This window comes from Vigna unguiculata, chromosome 11 (genome assembly GCF_037176805.1).
Source record: "Vigna unguiculata cultivar grain cowpea cultivar isolate G323 ecotype 2 chromosome 11, ASM3717680v1, whole genome shotgun sequence".
Classification (NCBI taxonomy): Eukaryota; Viridiplantae; Streptophyta; class Magnoliopsida; order Fabales; family Fabaceae; genus Vigna; species Vigna unguiculata.
Genome location: NC_140802.1, coordinates 1,319,123 through 1,341,536, shown reverse-complemented (window position 1 = coordinate 1,341,536; position 22,414 = coordinate 1,319,123). Strand labels below are relative to the sequence as shown.

Sequence of the window (22,414 nt, the reverse complement as noted above, 5' to 3'; positions counted from 1 at the left end):
AGAAAGTTATTATATCAAAAGAGGTACAACAACCTACAAAACAAAACACATAAAACACTTATAGGTGTACACTCACCAATTATTTTTTTAACATATCTAAAAGAACAAAAAATTTTAAGATATTATATTTAAAATTGTATTGATTTTAAACACGTGATTGATCGTAACACTCATCATCAGAATACAAAAAAAAAATGTTCTTGAATACTTATTAATAATTCAAACCTATGTTTTAATTTTTGTCAAATATTTCCTCGACATCTAATATTGCATTCTTAAGAATGATATTGTTCATTTAGTTTCAAATACCTAAATTATAGTCATCCACGTATATTTTCAAACAATATTGTATGTTTTACTCGGTCCTAAAAGAATTTATCTCATTTTTCTTAAATGAAAAACAAACACTTTATAATAGCTAATTAGTCATTAACATATGTTTCTTAAAAAATATAATAATAATAACAATTATTATTATTATTATTATAAAATACTGTGGACTATTGAAAAATTATAATGATTTTTTAGTGATAAAATTAGTCATAAAAATAATAATATGTATTTTTCTTTCTAAATAAAGTTATCTCCTAAATTAGTTTTCGCTCTTCATTTAGCTATTTTTTATTAAACAACCTTTTCTTCTTTACTTTTTTTCTTCCTACACCCTCTTCGTTTTGCCTTTGCACCAACTTTAGTTCGCAATGGCAAGTGAGTAGAAGTTTTTGGTTGATTATAGTTTGATTAGTTGATAGTAATTAACATGATTTTGGCCTTAAGTGCAGTGTAGAATTTTGGCCCTTCGCATTTATTTTCAAACTTTGCATCTATAAAAAGACAAAATCTCAATTGAAATTCCCCACCAACCTTCTATACCTTTGACACAAGTCCTAAGGATCATTCCATTCAGACGTTCTAACTAAAATTAAATAACTTGATAACATTATTGGAGTAAATGAATTCTCTTAAAAGTTATTTATCAAGTAATACTAATTAAAAGTACTTTTATGAGTGCAAAAATGAAAAAATTAAGAAATTAATAGTGTATCATGAAGAACTTAATCTAACACAGAAAAAGCTCTTACATGAGTCATCTAAAATTAAACTCTATGGATGAGACTCAATATGTTAAGCTACCACCGGTTCACAAACCACCATATGGTAAACCTCATATAAATGAAACTCAATATACTAAGCCACCACCAATTCACAAACCATCACTAGTTCACAAGTCACCACCAGTTCACAAGTCACGATCAATTCATAAGCCATCATATGGTAAACCACCTCCGCATATGAGATTCAATATGTTAAGTCTCCTCCACTTCACAAACCACCATATGGTAAACCTGGCTCAATATGTTAAGTCTCCTCCACTTAACAAACCACCATATGGTAAGCCTCATGTGAATGAGGATCAATACGTTAAGTCACCACCAATTCACAAGCCAACACCAATTCATAAGCCACCATAATGTAAGCCTACTGTGAATGAAGCTCAATATGTTAAATCTCCTCGAGTTCACAAGCCACCATATGGTAAATCTCCCTTGAATGAGGCCCAATATGTTAAATCTCCTCCGATTCATAAGCCACCATATGGTAAACCTCCCTTAAATGAGACTCAATATGCTAATTAAGCCACCATCACTTCATAAGCCACCATAAAGTAAATCTCCTATTAATAAAGCTCAATCTGGTAAGCCACCACTCATTCACAAGCCACCATATGGTAAGCCTGTTCTGAATCATGTTGAATATGTGAAGCCTCCTCCGATTCACAGGCCACCTCACCCAAACTCCAACTAAAGTGATAACCTTCTTTATGTTGAACTTATAATTAAAATATATATTGTCTTGGTTGATGAATCAAGTTATTGATTAATCTTTAATAATTATTTAACAACTATGATCATCATAAAAAATTGTCATCGTACTAGGAAGGTGAATCAAATTCACCGTGGAAGTACATAGACCGAAGAAGTTAGTGTATCTCATTCTTCATGCAATGTATCTAATCTAGCATGAAATTTTGTAGCTTTAGATTTAATTGAGTGATACATAAGTTGAGTGGTAATTAATCAGTGGAAATAAATTCAGAAACAGAATCTTATATGACAATAAATTTTAAATATTTTTCTCTCTCACTTGCTTTGAAATAACTTTAAAGTTTCTATAAAGTACGTAGCTTTTTATAATTATGTGTGATTTTAGTATGGTGATTAGCTGCATTAAACTATGAATATGTCTAAATATATTAAGATACTTTGCTTAGACCTTTTAAGCTATTGAAACGACAACAAAGAAGAACAATTACTTAGTAACATGCTTAAAAATCTGTCAATGATAAACATGAATTCAGCTTACATAAACTAGCGAAAACACAGGCGCTGTCGCGCCTGTGTGTTCGCTTTTTTTACGTATTTATACGTATAATATTAAGAATAATCGATTACAATTTATGATGGGTATAAGTAGATTGGTTGAAAAAGAAAACAGTAAATTACTAATTCATAAAATTATATATCAACTAATATTTAATACATTTGATCAAGATTTGGAGTTAATGAGTTATATGTGATGGAGTCAATGGTAGGTGTTTATAAATATACAAACTATTTTAGTAGGTGTTTATAAATATACATTCATTAAAAGAATGAAATATATATTTCATACATACATGATGCAGAAAAAAATAGTAAATGAAAGTATCATATATCGACATCCTTAAACATTTCTTTAATTGGGAGGCCAAATAAAGATTGATGTCTAGGATGTGTTTCAGCTTCCCTGCATTGTAAAAAAAGTAAATATTATTGCTAATATATATGCAAATAACAGAAATATTATGTAGCAATTGAATTATGTATAGATAATAAAAAAAACTTTATTTACCTTTGGAGCAGTCTTCTTAATTCTTTGTAGAAGACATGGTCCATAAGTTGTTGAGTTTTAAAGAACTAAAAAATATCATTGAATAATGTTATTTACTTATGAGTCATTAAATGTATATGTAATGGTATACAAATATTGAAGAAATAGTAATAACCTCATTGATGCATATATTTTGATAAACACAAAGATTGTTGTTGTAGCGAGTATGGATTGGTAATGATTTTTGTTGTTTCCTGGTAATGGAAAGAAGTTAAATAAAAAAGAATAAAGATTTTTTGTGGTATTATAGAAGAATAATGGAAGAAAGTATAATGGAAGAAAGTAAATAATTTTAAATGTGCATAATACCTGCATGTCTTTTGAGAAAGTAATTCTCGTTTGATTAGATTTGAAAGTTGTGTTTTATCAGTTATCACAGTGGATCCCCAACCAACAGAATAAATTTTCAAATGATGAATCTACAATTGAAGAACAATATATGTAAACACGATGCACAATAGAGTTGTATTGATATATGTAAACATGACATATTATAATTGAAATGAATTAATTTGATTACCTTGTTGTCTATTGGCTTAACCAATGAAAGTGAATATTCATCCTTCCAAGTGTTCCATTGGTTCATAAATTTTGCATTCTACAAAGAAAATGTCAACTATTGCAAGATTGGGAACTAAACTTTTAAAACTACACTTATCGCATATCACCTCTTGTGGTATAAATGTGTGGAAATGACTTACATGTAATTCTTCATTGAGGTGTAAGTTGTCCTTAGTTATTATCGTACCTGCCAGGTATAAAATAAATATGATGAATTTTATTTTCGTAGTTGTAAATATAAGTATAATTGGGTAGAATATGAAAATATAGTCATTTTAATGACATAAATGAAGTAAAAAACGAACAATACCTAGTTTTGAGATAACAAAATTTCCTTATAAACAACATTCTTGGTAAAAATGCCTTCTTGTCCTTCAAGGTGTCCTTCTTTAATAAGGATTTTTGTGGAAGTTTGAGAAACACCTCTTGATAAAGCAACATATAATTGACCATGGCTAAAAACATGTCGTGGAAGGTAAATTCCAACGGTAGGTATAGTTTGTCCTTGTGATTTATTTATGGTAATTGCAAAACTCAATCTCACAGGGAATTGTTTCCTAATAAGCACAAAAGGAAGACCTGCACTCTCTGTTGTTTTATGTTTAATTCTTGGTAAGAAAGCTCTTTTTCCTGCATGGTGACCTGTCAATATTTCAACATCCAGCATGTTCATATAGAACCCACGACATAATAATCTTGTCCCATTACATAACCCAGATTTAGGGTCTATGTTTCGCAACAACATTAACGGTGATCCTTTTTTAACCTTTAAGTTATGTGGTGGCAAACCTCCTGGACAAATAGTGTGTAAGTACTCATGTTGGTATAAATGATATGTGTCTCCTTCAACCTCATCAAATGACAACAAATTACGATCTTCTCCTGGAAATAGATCGATCATTATGTCATTAAGTTTTTCTACATCTTCATTTTTTGGAGTTAGTATGGCTCGTTCAGCCATATAAGATGCATCCCATGTATGAAATTGTAACTGAGGAAAAGTTTGGTGTATGAGGTGTTGTATTGAGGTTTCTCCTTCCCATGATATTGCTAGTTGTTGGGGTATTTTAACCATGTCATCAACTTGTGTTGGTTCAATACCATCTCCAATGCGCATGAGATATTCAGCAAAATTGTGATCTTGTAATGATCTCATGTTTTGTTGTAAATGTAATATCTTTGTGTTACTCCATAAATGAGAGTTAATAATACAGGCAGAAATCATTTGTGCTTTTGTACCTTTTTGAACAACTGACAGTACCTGACGAAAATCACCTCCTAATATGATCACTTTCCCCCCAAATGGAGCATCAGAATCTAGAATGTCCTTTAATGTTCGATCTAGTGCCTCCAAAACATATTTGTTAATCATGGGTGCTTCATCCCAAATAATTGCCTTTGCTATTTTTATTAGTTTTGCAAGATCTGATTGTTTACTTATAGAACAAAACGAACCGGCCTCGACATTGATAGGTATTTTAAATCGAGAATGTGCAGTTCTACCACCCGGTAATAATGTTGCTGCTATACCAGAGGAGGCTGTAGCTAAAATAATTTGATCGTTGCTCCTACAATGTGCAATTAAAGTACGATAAAGAAATGTTTTACCGGTTCCGCCTGGTCCATCCACAAAAAAGACTTGACTTTGATTACGGTTGATTACATCTAAAATGGTATTGAAGGCAATGAGTTGGTCATGATTCAATCTGTGTACATTGTCAACATCTTCAGTAGGTATCTGTATTGATAATTCTTCTTGTATAATTCTTGGTACTGAAGTAGTTGCCAATGCATCATAAGATAAAGGTGGCAAATCAAAATCCTTGATTGTTTTACCATGCTGAATTAAAAGGTCATTTAAATCCCTCAATAACATAGGAATCAAGTTCTCATTGACAGAAGTGTTGGTTGAAGTATAATCTTCTAGCATATAGGTGTGGAAGTGATTCCAAAGGCTTCTAACATCAGTTGGTTCACAAAAAAGTAATATGGTCACAAATAGTCTTCGTAAAGCATATGGCATTTGTAAAGTTGATGCTTCAACTAAGCATTCATGAATACTATTGTCACTTTCTAAAAAGCCCCATTTCTCAGCCGCCTTTTTGAATGTGTGACAATATGTTTCATTTGGTGATAATAGATATTCCCAACTGGTTGGTCCTCTTATGTGAGAAAGCAAAACCCGCAAGAAGAACTTATCTCCTTCAGAAGGAGATACAGTATACATTCGGCCGATAACTTTCTTGTTTGACCTTCTTGGATACCATTCCTTATGTCTATTATTCCAACAATAATGCTCTGGAATTTCCCGATACAAAAATGTTCTAGATTGGGGATCTCTTTGATTGAGTGCAAAAAATTGTGTGAGCATGGTTTTGGAGTTGTTATCATCATTCAACACGTCATTGATGTTTTGGTGCTTATAAAATCGCACTTGTTGTCGATTTGGTAAATGAATTTGCAATCTTTCAACAGCTGGATTCATTCGATAGATTGTAAATCTGAAGATTTTCCATAAAGCCTCGGGAGCACAAATCCATCTAGCATCGAGATATTGCTGGACTTCATCTATAATTGGTCCTCTATGAATCTCCATTGCTACTCGATCCGGTCCTTTGTAAACATACTTATACAAATATTTAATACTTTTGATGCTGCTGCAGACCTCAACATTTATATGACAGTCGTATTTTAAGAGTAACCAAGGATTATAAGGAACCACCCATCTATTGTCAACAGTCACATTTCTATTTATGGAAATTGGTTCATCAAAACGTCTTCTATATTGTGGATATGAATCATTACCTTGTCGTGTTTCTTCCAAGAAATCCTTGGGAAATCTCTTTTGGCATTGATTGCGCTTCATACATGGTGATCTAGGATTGAGAGTTCCGCAAGGACCATGTATCATGTGTTTCAACACAGCTTCATGCAATTGTGGTTCTTCTGCCTTATTTGGTATTTCTGCCCTCACAATGCTATCATAATCTTGTGGATCACGTAACTTATCATTATTATCTAAGATCAATAGCATATGTACATGCGGCAACCCACGTTTTTGAAATTCAGTAACATACATATAACTATTAACTTTTCCGAGGACTCCTTTATTAACAACATCTTCCTTCAATTGCTCAAATTTTGCTCGAAAGATTCTTGTGAGCAAGTCAGGGCGATCTTGTGGAGTTTGTTGATTTTGTAGTTCAGAAGAAATTTCACTCCAAGATGGATTGCATGTCATTGTAAGAAAAATATCAGGTTTTCCATTGTGAGCAACAATTGCCATACCATCTTGATATCGTTGTGTCAAGTCTCGACGACTACCAATAAATGACGATGGTAATATTGTCCTCTTTCCAACAGTATCTTCAAAGAAATGAAAGAGTGAATGATAATATAATTAGATGTAATAAATGTTGTTTTAAATATATTTACCTGCGTGAGTTTGTCCTTCATGCAAAGCATCCTGCAAACCTTGGTACACTTCAGCACGAATGTTGTTTTGATGATTACGAATCCATCGTAACCTTCCGGTCTCAATCTTAACGTAGTTATCTACAACATATTGTTGTAAAAGTCGTCCCGCTTGTAATATTACAGACTGATCATTTGGACGAATCTACATTAAATAATCACGTGTTTCTAAAATATGTTAGCCTTCTTAATATTACATAATTTAATGAAACTGGGATAATTATGATAGAAGTTACCTGAAGCATGAAACTATAATATTCTCGGCAAGAGATACTTTGGCCATTATGATTTTTTGTGTTGGTGTCCCAGCCATATGTTCCAAATGGAAATAATAAAGGATATTGTAAAGGATCATAATATCCTACGGTTTCTTGTATGTTTATTAAATTTCCATCATGACCTACAACTTTAATATCTCGGCCACGTGCCATTGATTATGTGTCTGCAGTAACAATAATAGCTGCTACTTGAGATGCAGTTGGAAGATTATACTGTGGTTGATTCGCAGGACGCTCTTTAATGAGTAAAGAACATATCTGAATATTTGGTTCTTGAGCAAGTTGTCGAAATACATGCACAAAAGGATTGCACCGGTGTAATATTTGTTGCAATTTATGAACAATAGTTTGATGAAGTTGAGGGTTTTCCAACATCCTATTTTGTAATTCATGTTCAGTGTCATAAATGTACAACTGCAAAAACCGGGGTCTGGACCCATCATTTGGATAAAATCCTCCTATCCTATGATAGATTGCACCTTGAGCACGAAAACTATATATACCACGACCATTTGCTACTATAGTTTCATCCATATGAACACCAAGAGAAGTGAATGAGAAGACATGATTGTAACTTCTTATATGTTGTCTAAAATGTCTACTTTCAGATGTTTGATCTGAAAATATTTGAAGAAGCTCATGTGGAGGAGGAACACGTGGAAGTAAGACTTTCCCACCAGAGCAACACATATCGCGCGATTCATGATAAAATAATCGTGCATGACAATGTGGACATGTAGTTGGTGTAGACAATTGAAATTTGAGCATCGGAACCGTATTTAAAAAATTTCTAGCACTATTATGTGTTCGGGGGAATCCATGTAGCATATCTACATTATTGTGATAAATTGGAGGAATAGTAAATAATGTAGTATTATAAATTCCAAAAGTATGAAAAGTGCATTCTTAAAGCACAACATGTATTAATTATGGTAGGAAAAAGATACAAATAAGGTTCAATGGTACCAAAATTAGTATTAACTATTGATGGAAATAATTTACTAACCATGTTGAAGGGCATTGACGTGTGTATTACTTTGTCCTGCTTCATTATGATTACATCCTTCCAATCTTTGTGTAGGAAAACCATAACCTGTGTGGTATTAAATCAATGAAAAAAAGTGCATAATAAAAAACCAATATCACTGTAATAAATAAAGAGAAAATTAAAAACCATGATAGTTGGTAATAAAGTATAATCATATCTTGATACATAGAGAAAAAAAAGGAAGTAATTGCAAAAATTAACGATACTTAAAGGTGTTTTATTTTTCAACATCGTAATAAATTATATCAAAATCATAATTACAAATCCTATAATAGTAAATAAATAGAATGAAAATATTTTTTGAAATGGTATGTAAACAACATAAATTAACTATTGATGAATAAAGTTGACTAACCATGTTCAGTGCCAGTAATGTGTGTATTACTTGGCCCTGCTTCATTATCATTACGACCTGGAAACCTGTCAGTAATGTGCGTATTACTTGGTCCTGCTTCATTATCATTACGTCTTGGAAACCTGTCAGTAATGTGCGTATTACTTGGTCCTGCTTCACTATGATTACGTCCTGGAAACCTTTGTGGGGCAAAACCATAACCTAATATTTAAAAAATAAGATAAATTGTATTTGAAGCAAATATATACTTTACAGGAAAGAACTAAAAAGAATGTAAGCATATTCGGAAGGATTTTCTCGGCTAATGACATACAGTAGTGATGAGGTGGGTTTAAACCTAAACAAAGAAGTTGTATTATACTTTTTTGTATAGGGTTAGATATAATTTTACATTTAAGCGTAAGTAAATGTAATTATCTATGAAGTATTTTTAAGATTGTTAGAATACATTATTGTTTATATATGTTTTTTACTGTTGTACATAATACAAATATAGTGTACTAACCACAATCTATGTTACTGACAGGTGAAGTACTTGACAATGCTTCATATACATTATATTCTTCAAACCTTTGCGGTGCATGAGGAGAACCTGTTATGTGAAAGCATGAAGCATAATAAATATAAATATGTAAATATTTCATAAAATGGTAAGTAAATAACATGGATTAAATATTGATGAATAAAATTGACTGACCATGTAGGGTTTCAGTAATATGTGTATTACTTGGTTCTTCGTCATTATCATTACGTCCTGCAAACCTTTGTGGGACCAAACCATAACCTAATATTTAGAAGCTAAGTTAAATTTTATTTAAATCGAATATATAGTTTACATACAATAGTGATGAGGAAAAATGTGATGTTACCTGCATTAGTTACGGACCGAGCCATTTGTCGAATAGATGTCATTCTCAATCGGGGAGCTCTGTTTGGCATTTGGACAATGTTGGTTGTGTTTTCAGGATTATTTTTCCTTCTTTTAGACTGTTCAATAAGTCTTTGTTGGGGGGTCATTCTACGTCTTCTATTTGCAGCATTTATTCTCCATCTTTGTCTTTGTTGTTCTGATGTTGATTTGTTAGAAGGAATATTTTCCATTTAGGTATGTTGTCTATTTAAACAAAAAATAATAAATAATAAATCCAAAATTAATATAAATTTAAAAATGTATTACTTGGAAGAAAGTAATGAATGAAAAGAAGGACAATGAAAGTAGTGCATAATATGTACAACAAATAAAACTAAAAGAAGATAATGATATAGGAAGAAATACCTAAATGTGTGAGTAGAAAGACTACAAAATTTGATTTGATGTAACAATGAAGAGCAGCAATGCAAATGATGACAGGCTAGTTAGCAAGTTACTGAAGAAAAAAAAAATTCATAATTAAAAAAAGTAATTTGTCAGTTTTAAAATAACACAGAATGTAAAAAAGTTGCTAATTTCTAAAAAAAATTGCTTAGTATTAGTATATTTTATGTTTTGTTTGGACATAAGGCTAGGGACATAGAGATTTGTACAATAATAAGAAGAAAATTACATCTTAAATTTCATATTAATACATGATTATACTGTTATAATTTATTACTTTAACACTAATCTTATTATAATATTTATTTTATATATTTATTATATTATAATATAACTCACTTATTTATAATAATATAATAAAAAATATTTATTTTATAAAATATTATTGTAAAAATAATTGTTAAAAATTAAACCGTTAGTTTATATATATGGACCAACAGATAAATTAAATATTTAAATAAATATTATTAATATCATAATAATTCTTAAATACTAGCGTAACACAGGCGCTATCGCGCCTGTGTGTATATATTTTTTAAATATACGTGATATTATATTAGTAGGTGATAATATAATAATGTTATTAAGTTAATATATATATATATATATATATATATATATATATATATATATATATATTAGAATTATATTTATTAAAAATAAAGTGAAATATATCAGAACAGATAAAAGAATAACCATTAATAAATAAAGAAGAAGCAGAGACATCTGATTTTATAAAATTTTTGTAAAAGTAACGGTCAATTTTAAAAAATTTAATAAATTGTTATATTTAAAGGGTAAAATCGGTATTTTAAAAAGTGGACACAAAAAGGGGAATCCCCTTTATATATTGTTATAGATTAAATTATCAATTAATATAATTACAAACGGCAAATAATTATAATAAAAATATTAAAAAAATCATTATTAATGGATTATACTTTTAACTGGATTTGGTCACATCTAAATTATAAATGAATCAGGTTAAATCTAAATTTCATCTTCTTTTTTTTTTTTATGAATCAAATTCAGATAAGTCGAATCAGTCCAATGGTTGAAAAAACTCTACTGTTACTTATAGTAGCATCTTCTTGATAGAGTAAATAGTTTGTTGGATATGGTTTAAATATACATAAAGGTGAGAATTTTAACCGAAGGAACAAATATTTAATAATGGAAAATCCACAATAAAGAACCACGAACATCGATTTGCATCTCATCATAACTATTTAAATTCACATGCCTAAACATTATTATGCATTGAATAGATTTAAAGATTTTGCAATTGTTATAAAATGTAGGCTGAATTAAAATGTAGGCTGAACTAATGGATATAAAATGTAGGCTGAATTAAAAAGTTTATAAAATATGTTTTAATTAGAACATTAAGATGTATACTGGCTAAATATAAATAAATCTAACATTAGTGCCTTAAGTTTTTTTGTTTCCAACCGTATTAAAATTGTTCAAGCATCTATTTTTAAAAATATTAAGTTTAATTGATTTCTATAAATAATCAAACTTAAAAACTGATGAATACTATACTCTTCGGTATTCTCTGTCACAAAATTGAACTTTAAAACACAGGCTGAATTATGCGCCTGTGTGTATTTTGAACTTTTTAATTCAGCCTACATTTTATATACATTTTGCAATTTTCTGTTATTTTACAGTTTTCGCTCATCTTCTATCTCCATAACGAAAAACTTTACACTGTTCCTTTGCACAGTGCTTGATAATTTAAGAATTAATTAACCTTCAGATTTCAAAGTTAAAATAATTTAATCTATATATAAACTACAGCTTTTGTTTAGAAAATTATCTTATAGTGGCCACGGTACTTTTTAAAATAAATTAGAATACATTGCGTTAATTTAATTTGAAAACAGATATGAAATATATTACAATGTTCCAGATATGAAGTATCCTTAAGTTGGCTTTGAATCTGGCATGTTTTGGAGGTTCCGAAAGTAAGTGTTTTTGTTGTTCCTTTGTTCATTCATCTCCTTTTCAGGTTCGTTACTTTGTTTCATGAATTTAATTTAACGTTTTGATGCGTCGTTGTGCAGAAGTGATAGTCAAACTTACTGAGTTTTGCGGTTCGTTCGTGATCTTGAAGTGTCAATTACCCAAGGGAGACTTGGAGACCCTGATTTCCATCACCAACGAAGAAGATGTCGCCAACATCTATAACATAAATGAAAAAAGGAAATTGGACAATTACCCAAAGCGAATAATCATAAATGAAAAGGAACAATGGAAAATACCGTTATTGTTTTCTCCAATGAAGTCCAATGAAAATAAATAACATCGACAAAGTGAGTGTGAAAACAAAGACAATAAGCAACGCAAAACAACTTCACGAAAGGAATAGAAATGATGTGGTTGCAGAGAAAAACAAACTGTAAAATAACGGTTACTTTTGAAACAATTTTAAAAATAATAAATAATTTATTATATTATTAAAAAGGGTAAAATAGGAATTAAAGAAAGTGGACACAGAAAGGGGAATCCCCTTTATATATTGTTATAGATAATTCACACTAATTTTAATTCAAAATTTTAAAATAATAAATTCACATATAGTTTAAAATAATATTTTATTTAATATTTTTATTATTACATAAGACTTAGATTTAAATTTAAAGTTCTAACAATAAATATTAAAGCTACAAGAAGAATAGTTCATTATGTGCATTTTTTATATATCGTTTCTGTTATACAGATTTTTACAAGCACATTTCACATCACAATTATTCTAATAAAATAAAGCACATATAATTAATAATATTTTTACAAGCAGATTTTGTTGTACGGCTTTATCGTATTCATGTTGGAAAAAGTTTTATATAAATTAGACTCTTAAAAGAAATTAATAGAATATAAGTCAAACTAACCAAGATAATAAGATTTCAAGCCTAAACTAGACTTTTGAAAAAAAAAATTAAAAAGGTCCATATTTCACCTTGAATTTTAAATAGACCAAATCTGTTTAGTCAATTTTTTTATTGAATTTTTTATATTATCCGTGCCTTCAAAATATAAATATAAAAAATATACATAAATATATTTCTAAATCATCAAGTACAATATCAAAAATTTTAAAAACAAATTAAATTGATCGATATTTAATGTGCACAATAAATAAAACCTAATAATTGTAAACTAGCGTAACACAGGCGCTATCGCGCCTGTGTGTATATATTTTTTAAATATACGTGATATTATATTAGTAGGTGATAATATGATAATGTTATTAAGTTAATATATATATATATATATATATATATATATATATATATTAGAATTATATTTATTAAAAATAAAGTGAAATATATCAGAACAGATAAAAGAATAACCATTAATAAATAAAGAAGAAGCAGAGACATCTGATTTTATAAAATTTTTGTAAAAGTAACGGTCAATTTTAAAAAATTTAATAAATTGTTATATTTAAAGGGTAAAATCGGTATTTTAAAAAGTGGACACAAAAAGGGGAATCCCCTTTATATATTGTTATAGATTAAATTATCAATTAATATAATTACAAACGGCAAATAATTATAATAAAAATATTAAAAAAATCATTATTAATGGATTATACTTTTAACTGGATTTGGTCACATCTAAATTATAAATGAATCAGGTTAAATCTAAATTTCATCTTCTTTTTTTTTTTTATGAATCAAATTCAGATAAGTCGAATCAGTCCAATGGTTGAAAAAACTCTACTGTTACTTATAGTATCATCTTCTTGATAGAGTAAATAGTTTGTTGGATATGGTTTAAATATACATAAAGGTGAGAATTTTAACCGAAGGAACAAATATTTAATAATGGAAAATCCACAATAAAGAACCACGAACATCGATTTGCATCTCATCATAACTATTTAAATTCACATGCCTAAACATTATTATGCATTGAATAGATTTAAAGATTTTGCAATTGTTATAAAATGTAGGCTGAATTAAAATGTAGGCTGAACTAATGGATATAAAATGTAGGCTGAATTAAAAAGTTTATAAAATATGTTTTAATTAGAACATTAAGATGTATACTGGCTAAATATAAATAAATCTAACATTAGTGCCTTAAGTTTTTTTGTTTCCAACCGTATTAAAATTGTTCAAGCATCTATTTTTAAAAATATTAAGTTTAATTGATTTCTATAAATAATCAAACTTAAAAACTGATGAATACTATACTCTTCGGTATTCTCTGTCACAAAATTGAACTTTAAAACACAGGCTGAATTATGCGCCTGTGTGTATTTTGAACTTTTTAATTCAGCCTACATTTTATATACATTTTGCAATTTTCTGTTATTTTACAGTTTTCGCTCATCTTCTATCTCCATAACGAAAAACTTTACACTGTTCCTTTGCACAGTGCTTGATAATTTAAGAATTAATTAACCTTCAGATTTCAAAGTTAAAATAATTTAATCTATATATAAACTACAGCTTTTGTTTAGAAAATTATCTTATAGTGGCCACGGTACTTTTTAAAATAAATTAGAATACATTGCGTTAATTTAATTTGAAAACAGATATGAAATATATTACAATGTTCCAGATATGAAGTATCCTTAAGTTGGCTTTGAATCTGGCATGTTTTGGAGGTTCCGAAAGTAAGTGTTTTTGTTGTTCCTTTGTTCATTCATCTCCTTTTCAGGTTCGTTACTTTGTTTCATGAATTTAATTTAACGTTTTGATGCGTCGTTGTGCAGAAGTGATAGTCAAACTTACTGAGTTTTGCGGTTCGTTCGTGATCTTGAAGTGTCAATTACCCAAGGGAGACTTGGAGACCCTGATTTCCATCACCAACGAAGAAGATGTCGCCAACATCTATAACATAAATGAAAAAAGGAAATTGGACAATTACCCAAAGCGAATAATCATAAATGAAAAGGAACAATGGAAAATACCGTTATTGTTTTCTCCAATGAAGTCCAATGAAAATAAATAACATCGACAAAGTGAGTGTGAAAACAAAGACAATAAGCAACGCAAAACAACTTCACGAAAGGAATAGAAATGATGTGGTTGCAGAGAAAAACAAACTGTAAAATAACGGTTACTTTTGAAACAATTTTAAAAATAATAAATAATTTATTATATTATTAAAAAGGGTAAAATAGGAATTAAAGAAAGTGGACACAGAAAGGGGAATCCCCTTTATATATTGTTATAGATAATTCACACTAATTTTAATTCAAAATTTTAAAATAATAAATTCACATATAGTTTAAAATAATATTTTATTTAATATTTTTATTATTACATAAGACTTAGATTTAAATTTAAAGTTCTAACAATAAATATTAAAGCTACAAGAAGAATAGTTCATTATGTGCATTTTTTATATATCGTTTCTGTTATACAGATTTTTACAAGCACATTTCACATCACAATTATTCTAATAAAATAAAGCACATATAATTAATAATATTTTTACAAGCAGATTTTGTTGTACGGCTTTATCGTATTCATGTTGGAAAAAGTTTTATATAAATTAGACTCTTAAAAGAAATTAATAGAATATAAGTCAAACTAACCAAGATAATAAGATTTCAAGCCTAAACTAGACTTTTGAAAAAAAAAATTAAAAAGGTCCATATTTCACCTTGAATTTTAAATAGACCAAATCTGTTTAGTCAATTTTTTTATTGAATTTTTTATATTATCCGTGCCTTCAAAATATAAATATAAAAAATATACATAAATATATTTCTAAATCATCAAGTACAATATCAAAAATTTTAAAAACAAATTAAATTGATCGATATTTAATGTGCACAATAAATAAAACCTAATAATTGTAAACTAGCGTAACACAGGCGCTATCGCGCCTGTGTGTATATATTTTTTAAATATACGTGATATTATATTAGTAGGTGATAATATGATAATGTTATTAAGTTAATATATATATATATATATATATATATATATATATATTAGAATTATATTTATTAAAAATAAAGTGAAATATATCAGAACAGATAAAAGAATAACCATTAATAAATAAAGAAGAAGCAGAGACATCTGATTTTATAAAATTTTTGTAAAAGTAACGGTCAATTTTAAAAAATTTAATAAATTGTTATATTTAAAGGGTAAAATCGGTATTTTAAAAAGTGGACACAAAAAGGGGAATCCCCTTTATATATTGTTATAGATTAAATTATCAATTAATATAATTACAAACGGCAAATAATTATAATAAAAATATTAAAAAAATCATTATTAATGGATTATACTTTTAACTGGATTTGGTCACATCTAAATTATAAATGAATCAGGTTAAATCTAAATTTCATCTTCTTTTTTTTTTTTTATGAATCAAATTCAGATAAGTCGAATCAGTCCAATGGTTGAAAAAACTCTACTGTTACTTATAGTAGCATCTTCTTGATAGAGTAAATAGTTTGTTGGATATGGTTTAAATATACATAAAGGTGAGAATTTTAACCGAATGAACAAATATTTAATAATGGAAAATCCACAATAAAGAACCACGAACATCGATTTGCATCTCATCATAACTATTTAAATTCACATGCCTAAACATTATTATGCATTGAATAGATTTAAAGATTTTGCAATTGTTATAAAATGTAGGCTGAATTAAAATGTAGGCTGAACTAATGGATATAAAATGTAGGCTGAATTAAAAAGTTTATAAAATATGTTTTAATTAGAACATTAAGATGTATACTGGCTAAATATAAATAAATCTAACATTAGTGCCTTAAGTTTTTTTGTTTCCAACCGTATTAAAATTGTTCAAGCATCTATTTTTAAAAATATTAAGTTTAATTGATTTCTATAAATAATCAAACTTAAAAACTGATGAATACTATACTCTTCGGTATTCTCTGTCACAAAATTGAACTTTAAAACACAGGCTGAATTATGCGCCTGTGTGTATTTTGAACTTTTTAATTCAGCCTACATTTTATATACATTTTGCAATTTTCTGTTATTTTACAGTTTTCGCTCATCTTCTATCTCCATAACGAAAAACTTTACACTGTTCCTTTGCACAGTGCTTGATAATTTAAGAATTAATTAACCTTCAGATTTCAAAGTTAAAATAATTTAATCTATATATAAACTACAGCTTTTGTTTAGAAAATTATCTTATAGTGGCCACGGTACTTTTTAAAATAAATTAGAATACATTGCGTTAATTTAATTTGAAAACAGATATGAAATATATTACAATGTTCCAGATATGAAGTATCCTTAAGTTGGCTTTGAATCTGGCATGTTTTGGAGGTTCCGAAAGTAAGTGTTTTTGTTGTTCCTTTGTTCATTCATCTCCTTTTCAGGTTCGTTACTTTGTTTCATGAATTTAATTTAACGTTTTGATGCGTCGTTGTGCAGAAGTGATAGTCAAACTTACTGAGTTTTGCGGTTCGTTCGTGATCTTGAAGTGTCAATTACCCAAGGGAGACTTGGAGACCCTGATTTCCATCACCAACGAAGAAGATGTCGCCAACATCTATAACATAAATGAAAAAAGGAAATTGGACAATTACCCAAAGCGAATAATCATAAATGAAAAGGAACAATGGAAAATACCGTTATTGTTTTCTCCAATGAAGTCCAATGAAAATAAATAACATCGACAAAGTGAGTGTGAAAACAAAGACAATAAGCAACGCAAAACAACTTCACGAAAGGAATAGAAATGATGTGGTTGCAGAGAAAAACAAACTGTAAAATAACGGTTACTTTTGAAACAATTTTAAAAATAATAAATAATTTATTATATTATTAAAAAGGGTAAAATAGGAATTAAAGAAAGTGGACACAGAAAGGGGAATCCCCTTTATATATTGTTATAGATAATAATAAAAACACATAATTTCAACTTTAATTTCATTCTACATATACTTTACTTTTTCTTTATAATACACCATCTATTTTTCATTTAAAATAGCGATGATATGTATTCTTGATAAAAAAAAAATCGTTCTCTCCTAATATTTTAATAGCCTTATATCAGTCATTAAATTTAAGTTACTTTCTTTAATACATAATTCACAAAAAAATCCTTACGAGATAATGATATATATTTCAACTTGACATCTCAATTCCAGCTACTTATTTAATACAAGTACAGTGTGGTAAAAAAAATAGTAATGTTTTATGGAAATTATTTTATACTTTCGACATAAAGCCGGTAAAAAAATAAAAAAAATAAAATGCATAACAAATAAATAATGAATAATTGGTGTGATTTATATCCGTTTGTGAGTTGAATTGCAGTGAGAAAGATCATTGAATTTGATGTGTCTTCACAGAGTGAATTATTCAGTTCTCTGTCCTTACGCAACACAACATCATCCATCACATTAACATTCACACATCAATATTGGTTTTTTCTTACGTGTTTGTTGTACGTTGGATGTTGGGTGTTGGAGTGAGTGATGTCTGAAGGCTATTCCTGTGGCTGCTCCGACTCCGACTCTTCGTGCGGCTGTTGGTCCACCGCCGCCAGCGCCGCCGCCGCCACCAGATCTGAGGCTTCAACCGAACTCAGACTCTACAGAGCCTTCATCTTCTGTGTCCCCATCTTCTTCACTCTCATTCTCCTCTTTCTCTTCTACCTCTTCTACCTCCGACCGCGAACCAGGCTCCATTGGATCACCAACTTTGGTCTTCCCAACAACGACGACGACGATCACAACCACAATGCCATCTCCACTGTAAGCAAAGTCACAATCTTTTTCACCCTCTTCGATTCATTCGCATTTCTTTCTCTTCAATTTGCTTCTGGCTGCTGCTCTGCCAGGTTGAATTGGGCTTGAACAAGGAACTCAGAGAGATGTTGCCCATTATTGTCTACAAGGAAAGCTTCTCTGTCAAAGATACCCAGTGAGTTCGTTTTCTTTTATCACTTGTTGTTTCCCCTTTTTCTTAGATTATGGGTTGTTTTAGTTATTTCTATGGCGAATTTTGAGCATGAGATTGATAAGACTAGGCATTCACTTCATGATGGTCGTTCTATAGGACGAAGGATAGACTTTGATATCATGTTTACCAGGTTGATCATATGTTGCCCGGATACGGACACGAGTACGGATACGACACGGACACGGATGCGGAGATACGGCTAAATTGAAAAAACATAAGACACGGGACACGTAGTGTATATACATGTTAAGTTTGAAATTGTAACTAACACATTGTCAACTAACACAAAAATGAATTCAATCTATCTATCTAATATCCAATATACGAAAAGTAGTGATAGAATAAGATTTGTTCCTTATTTTAATCATCAAAATCATGTCAAAGATAAAAAAATATTTTTCAGATTGGACATAGTGTGTCCTACAAGTATCGTACGAGTGTCGGTGTCCGATACGTGTCAGACACGAGACACGCCATTTATGAGGCGTGTCGGAGCATCATATCAGGAGTCATTAGATCAGCGTTGCTTCTCAAATATATACGCTTTTAGTAATGTTACTAGTTGATGATGTGAGATGTCTAACATCTTCCATAAATTGAAGACTAGACAATTTCTAGTGTACTGAGCAAGGTTCAATTGTAAGATAGACTTCGATAATGTGTTAGAATCATTGCTAAGACCTAGCTCATCCTAAAACTTATCTGTTCCTGTATTTTAATTATATCAACAATGTAGGATTTTCAACACATTTTACGTTGAGGACTAAACATTTTAGTGAGAACCAGAAGTTCGTAGTACAGAACATTTGTTGCAGGAGGTCTAGCAATAAGTGACACGATAGGTCTAATAAAACAATTATTAATTTTGTTAATGTTGTAGTTGTTGAAGTTGAGTATATACTTAAGGACAGGACAATTTTGCAGTGTTCTTTCTGGAGTTAATGTCAGCTGATGTTAAAGAAATGTCCCAAATAATGCTCTAGGACTTGCTCGTGATGCCCTTAGCTTTGAGCCTCATTTGTTGGACCAGAAAACAATTGTTTTCATGGTTTTAGGTTTCTTCATGCATGATATGCTTTGTTGCAGATGCTCAGTATGCCTTTTGGACTACCAGTCAGAGGATAGGCTTCAACAGATTCCTGCATGTGGCCACACTTTTCATATGAGCTGCATTGATCTTTGGCTTGCCACCCACACCACCTGCCCTCTCTGCCGCTTCTCCTTACTGACCATAGCTAAATCTTCCACACAGACATCTGATATGCAGGTAGATATCAGCAACTTCAATAATTTTGTAGGTTCCTTTTTCAGCACTGGATTTTTATATATAAATAGTTTTATGACTTTAATTTATAACTGTTTGAGAAGGAGTGCTTGCAAGTCACTACTTTGTCCCACATGGTTTTAAGCTTGACCCTTTTTCAAGTCCACATGTTCAGCATTAATGACAAATCAATACAATATACCTTTTCAAAATTCAAGTGTAAACATACTCATATCATATTAATATGGATGCATATAATTCAATATTGATATATCTGCGTATAAATCTTCTGGTTTTCTACAAGGAAAGTATTGAATAAAACAGTAAATAAATTTTAATGTCTTGGAGATATAAAGGAGGATTCATAGGAAGATACTGTAGTAGGTGAATTTATAGCAATTCAATTGAGTCATTGTTTATATTAGATGAGTGGTTATTCTCAATAGAACTGGACTGTTTAGATCACTGATCAATGGTCATGCATCACACATATACTGACAACTGGAACAGACACAGTCACAGAACAATGAAGAAGCACAAGCAGTGGAATTATCTGAATCAAGATCTACTGTGCATACAGAAACCACTGTCCTCCGCAATGTCTCTGGAGAAGTTGCAATCAGCGCTCCTTGCATTGATGTTGAAGGGCAAAATGAGCAAGACAATCAATAAGAGCTAAAGAGCATCGTGGCATTAGAGACTCTTTATGGTAATTTATTTTGCTTTCTTCATATTTATTGCAATCAATGTTTGCACCTCAATTGATACGGACAGTGACAAAGCTACAACATGGTATACTTGTTCACTGTATGGTTTATTTACAAGGTAGCTTCGTCAGTTGGTGAAAGTTTTCTGTATGAAGTATCAGTGTGTTTGAAAATTCGGTCATGTAGAAGATTGTATGAAATGATATGTTTTTGCACTAGACTTTAAATTCATGTTTGATGAAAAACAAGTTTCTTAGGTTAATTTTCTCAGTCATTAGTGTTTGATGTTGGGAATGGTTGTAATGAGAGAAACAGAGACAAGATCTAAGAATGTTGAAGTAACAACTAGAGATGGGGATGAACAGTGTAGAACAACCAATTCATAAGGATAAAAGTAACAAAAGAGAACTAGAGATGGGGATGAACAGTGTGGAGGAATGAAAATATTGAATTTATTTATTATTCTTGTAAATGATTAAAAGCCTTAGAAACTATTGTTTACTTTTCATAGGAGGGATTTGTATATTATCAGAAGGGAATTTTGAATGTTCAACATCATATGACATTGGTTTGTACTAGTGTGGTTACCTGGGTCATGCATGGGATATGTGTTATCTTTTACGTATTTAAAATAAAATACATGTAATCTTTTTTGTGCTTCAATCATTTATATAACATTATGAAATGAAAAGCTAATTCTTTGGTTCAATTCATGTATTTATTGAAATAAGATTGTTTTGAAATGTTTGCCTTTTATAAATCTTTATTTAAGGTAAAACAATTAAGTTGATTTCCATCTTCAATCCATTACCTTTCTTTTCATGTATCTTCTTCTGCTCATTGGTGAAAAACTTGAAAAGGATCATTAGTTGAGTTATGATTCCAACTTTGCATTGAGTAGTTGTATATCATGTTCTTAATCACTCCCATTATTAAATTGATGAAATCCAGATAAATTGCCATACTTGGATCTTCCAACTCAGTTGAAGCTCTCCAGAGTATGCACAACAACAATCTGCATAGATTGATACTTGAGCAAGAAATGTCTTCATTCGGGAAACTACAACTTTGATGGCACATATGAATTGACTCATAATTATTGTAACTTATGGTTCACTGAATGAATGGATCTTTCAAGCATTATAACTTTAGGTAGTGTACCTAAAATAGTTTACTTCATAAGTGAAAAGTATCTTTTGATTCTCAACTATTAATTGATAATTAAAACATGATTATTATCTTTATGTAAATTAAAGATATTAAAATGACAATTTAGTCAAAAATTCATGTATACTTGACTTTTTCTCATGAGCAAATCACGTTATCATTGATTAATGATTGTGGAAGAAGTTTTATATATGTACAAGTGCTGTTACTTTTACCCTTGTAACACACACTTAAAAGAAAAGAAAGAATATATTTATTAGATAAATTTAAGTTTATAAATAAATAAAAAAATTAATATAATGATTATATTTTTGTAAAATTGAATAATTTTACTGTGGAAATATATTTAAATTATTTATATATTTTATTTATAAAATGTATTTT

The 22,414-nt window shown here is 29.7% G+C and overlaps 2 protein-coding genes across 2 annotated transcripts; one reads left to right on the top strand and one right to left on the bottom strand.

Moving 5' to 3' along the window:
• Window positions 1-2,708: 2,708 nt before the first annotated feature.
• On the bottom strand, window positions 2,709-7,397 carry LOC146880819 (uncharacterized). The gene is made up of 9 exons (XM_085668866.1): window positions 7,203-7,397; window positions 6,928-7,111; window positions 4,259-6,858; window positions 4,072-4,134; window positions 3,452-3,529; window positions 3,241-3,350; window positions 3,047-3,125; window positions 2,893-2,957; window positions 2,709-2,787 (listed from the first exon to the last, which is right to left on the bottom strand). The coding sequence occupies exons 1-9, from the start codon at window positions 7,395-7,397 to the stop codon at window positions 2,709-2,711; spliced, it is 3,453 nt and encodes a 1,150-aa protein (XP_085524992.1).
• A 10,840-nt stretch (window positions 7,398-18,237) lies between these two features.
• LOC114169044 (RING-H2 finger protein ATL7-like) lies at window positions 18,238-22,164 on the top strand. Its single transcript, XM_028054061.2, has 5 exons — window positions 18,238-18,684; window positions 18,771-18,853; window positions 19,979-20,159; window positions 20,667-20,865; window positions 21,815-22,164. The coding sequence occupies exons 1-4, from the start codon at window positions 18,406-18,408 to the stop codon at window positions 20,826-20,828; spliced, it is 705 nt and encodes a 234-aa protein (XP_027909862.1). The 5' UTR covers window positions 18,238-18,405; the 3' UTR covers window positions 20,829-20,865; window positions 21,815-22,164.
• Window positions 22,165-22,414: the final 250 nt, after the last annotated feature.

Excerpts from the sequence above, each read along its gene's own strand:
- LOC146880819 (XM_085668866.1), bottom strand. The coding sequence starts at position 7,397 with ATGGCACGTGGCCGAGATATTAAAGTTGTAGGTCATGATGGAAATTTA. Across the intron at positions 4,135-4,258 it reads TGCCACCACATAACTTAAAG|GTCACCATGCAGGAAAAAGA; the intron begins GTTAAAAAAGGA and ends AAATATTGACAG. Across the intron at positions 2,788-2,892 it reads TTAAGAAGACTGCTCCAAAG|GGAAGCTGAAACACATCCTA; the intron begins GTAAATAAAGTT and ends TTTACAATGCAG.
- LOC114169044 (XM_028054061.2), top strand. The coding sequence starts at position 18,406 with ATGTCTGAAGGCTATTCCTGTGGCTGCTCCGACTCCGACTCTTCGTGC. Across the intron at positions 18,685-18,770 it reads ACCACAATGCCATCTCCACT|GTTGAATTGGGCTTGAACAA; the intron begins GTAAGCAAAGTC and ends CTGCTCTGCCAG. Across the intron at positions 20,160-20,666 it reads CACAGACATCTGATATGCAG|ACACAGTCACAGAACAATGA; the intron begins GTAGATATCAGC and ends CAACTGGAACAG.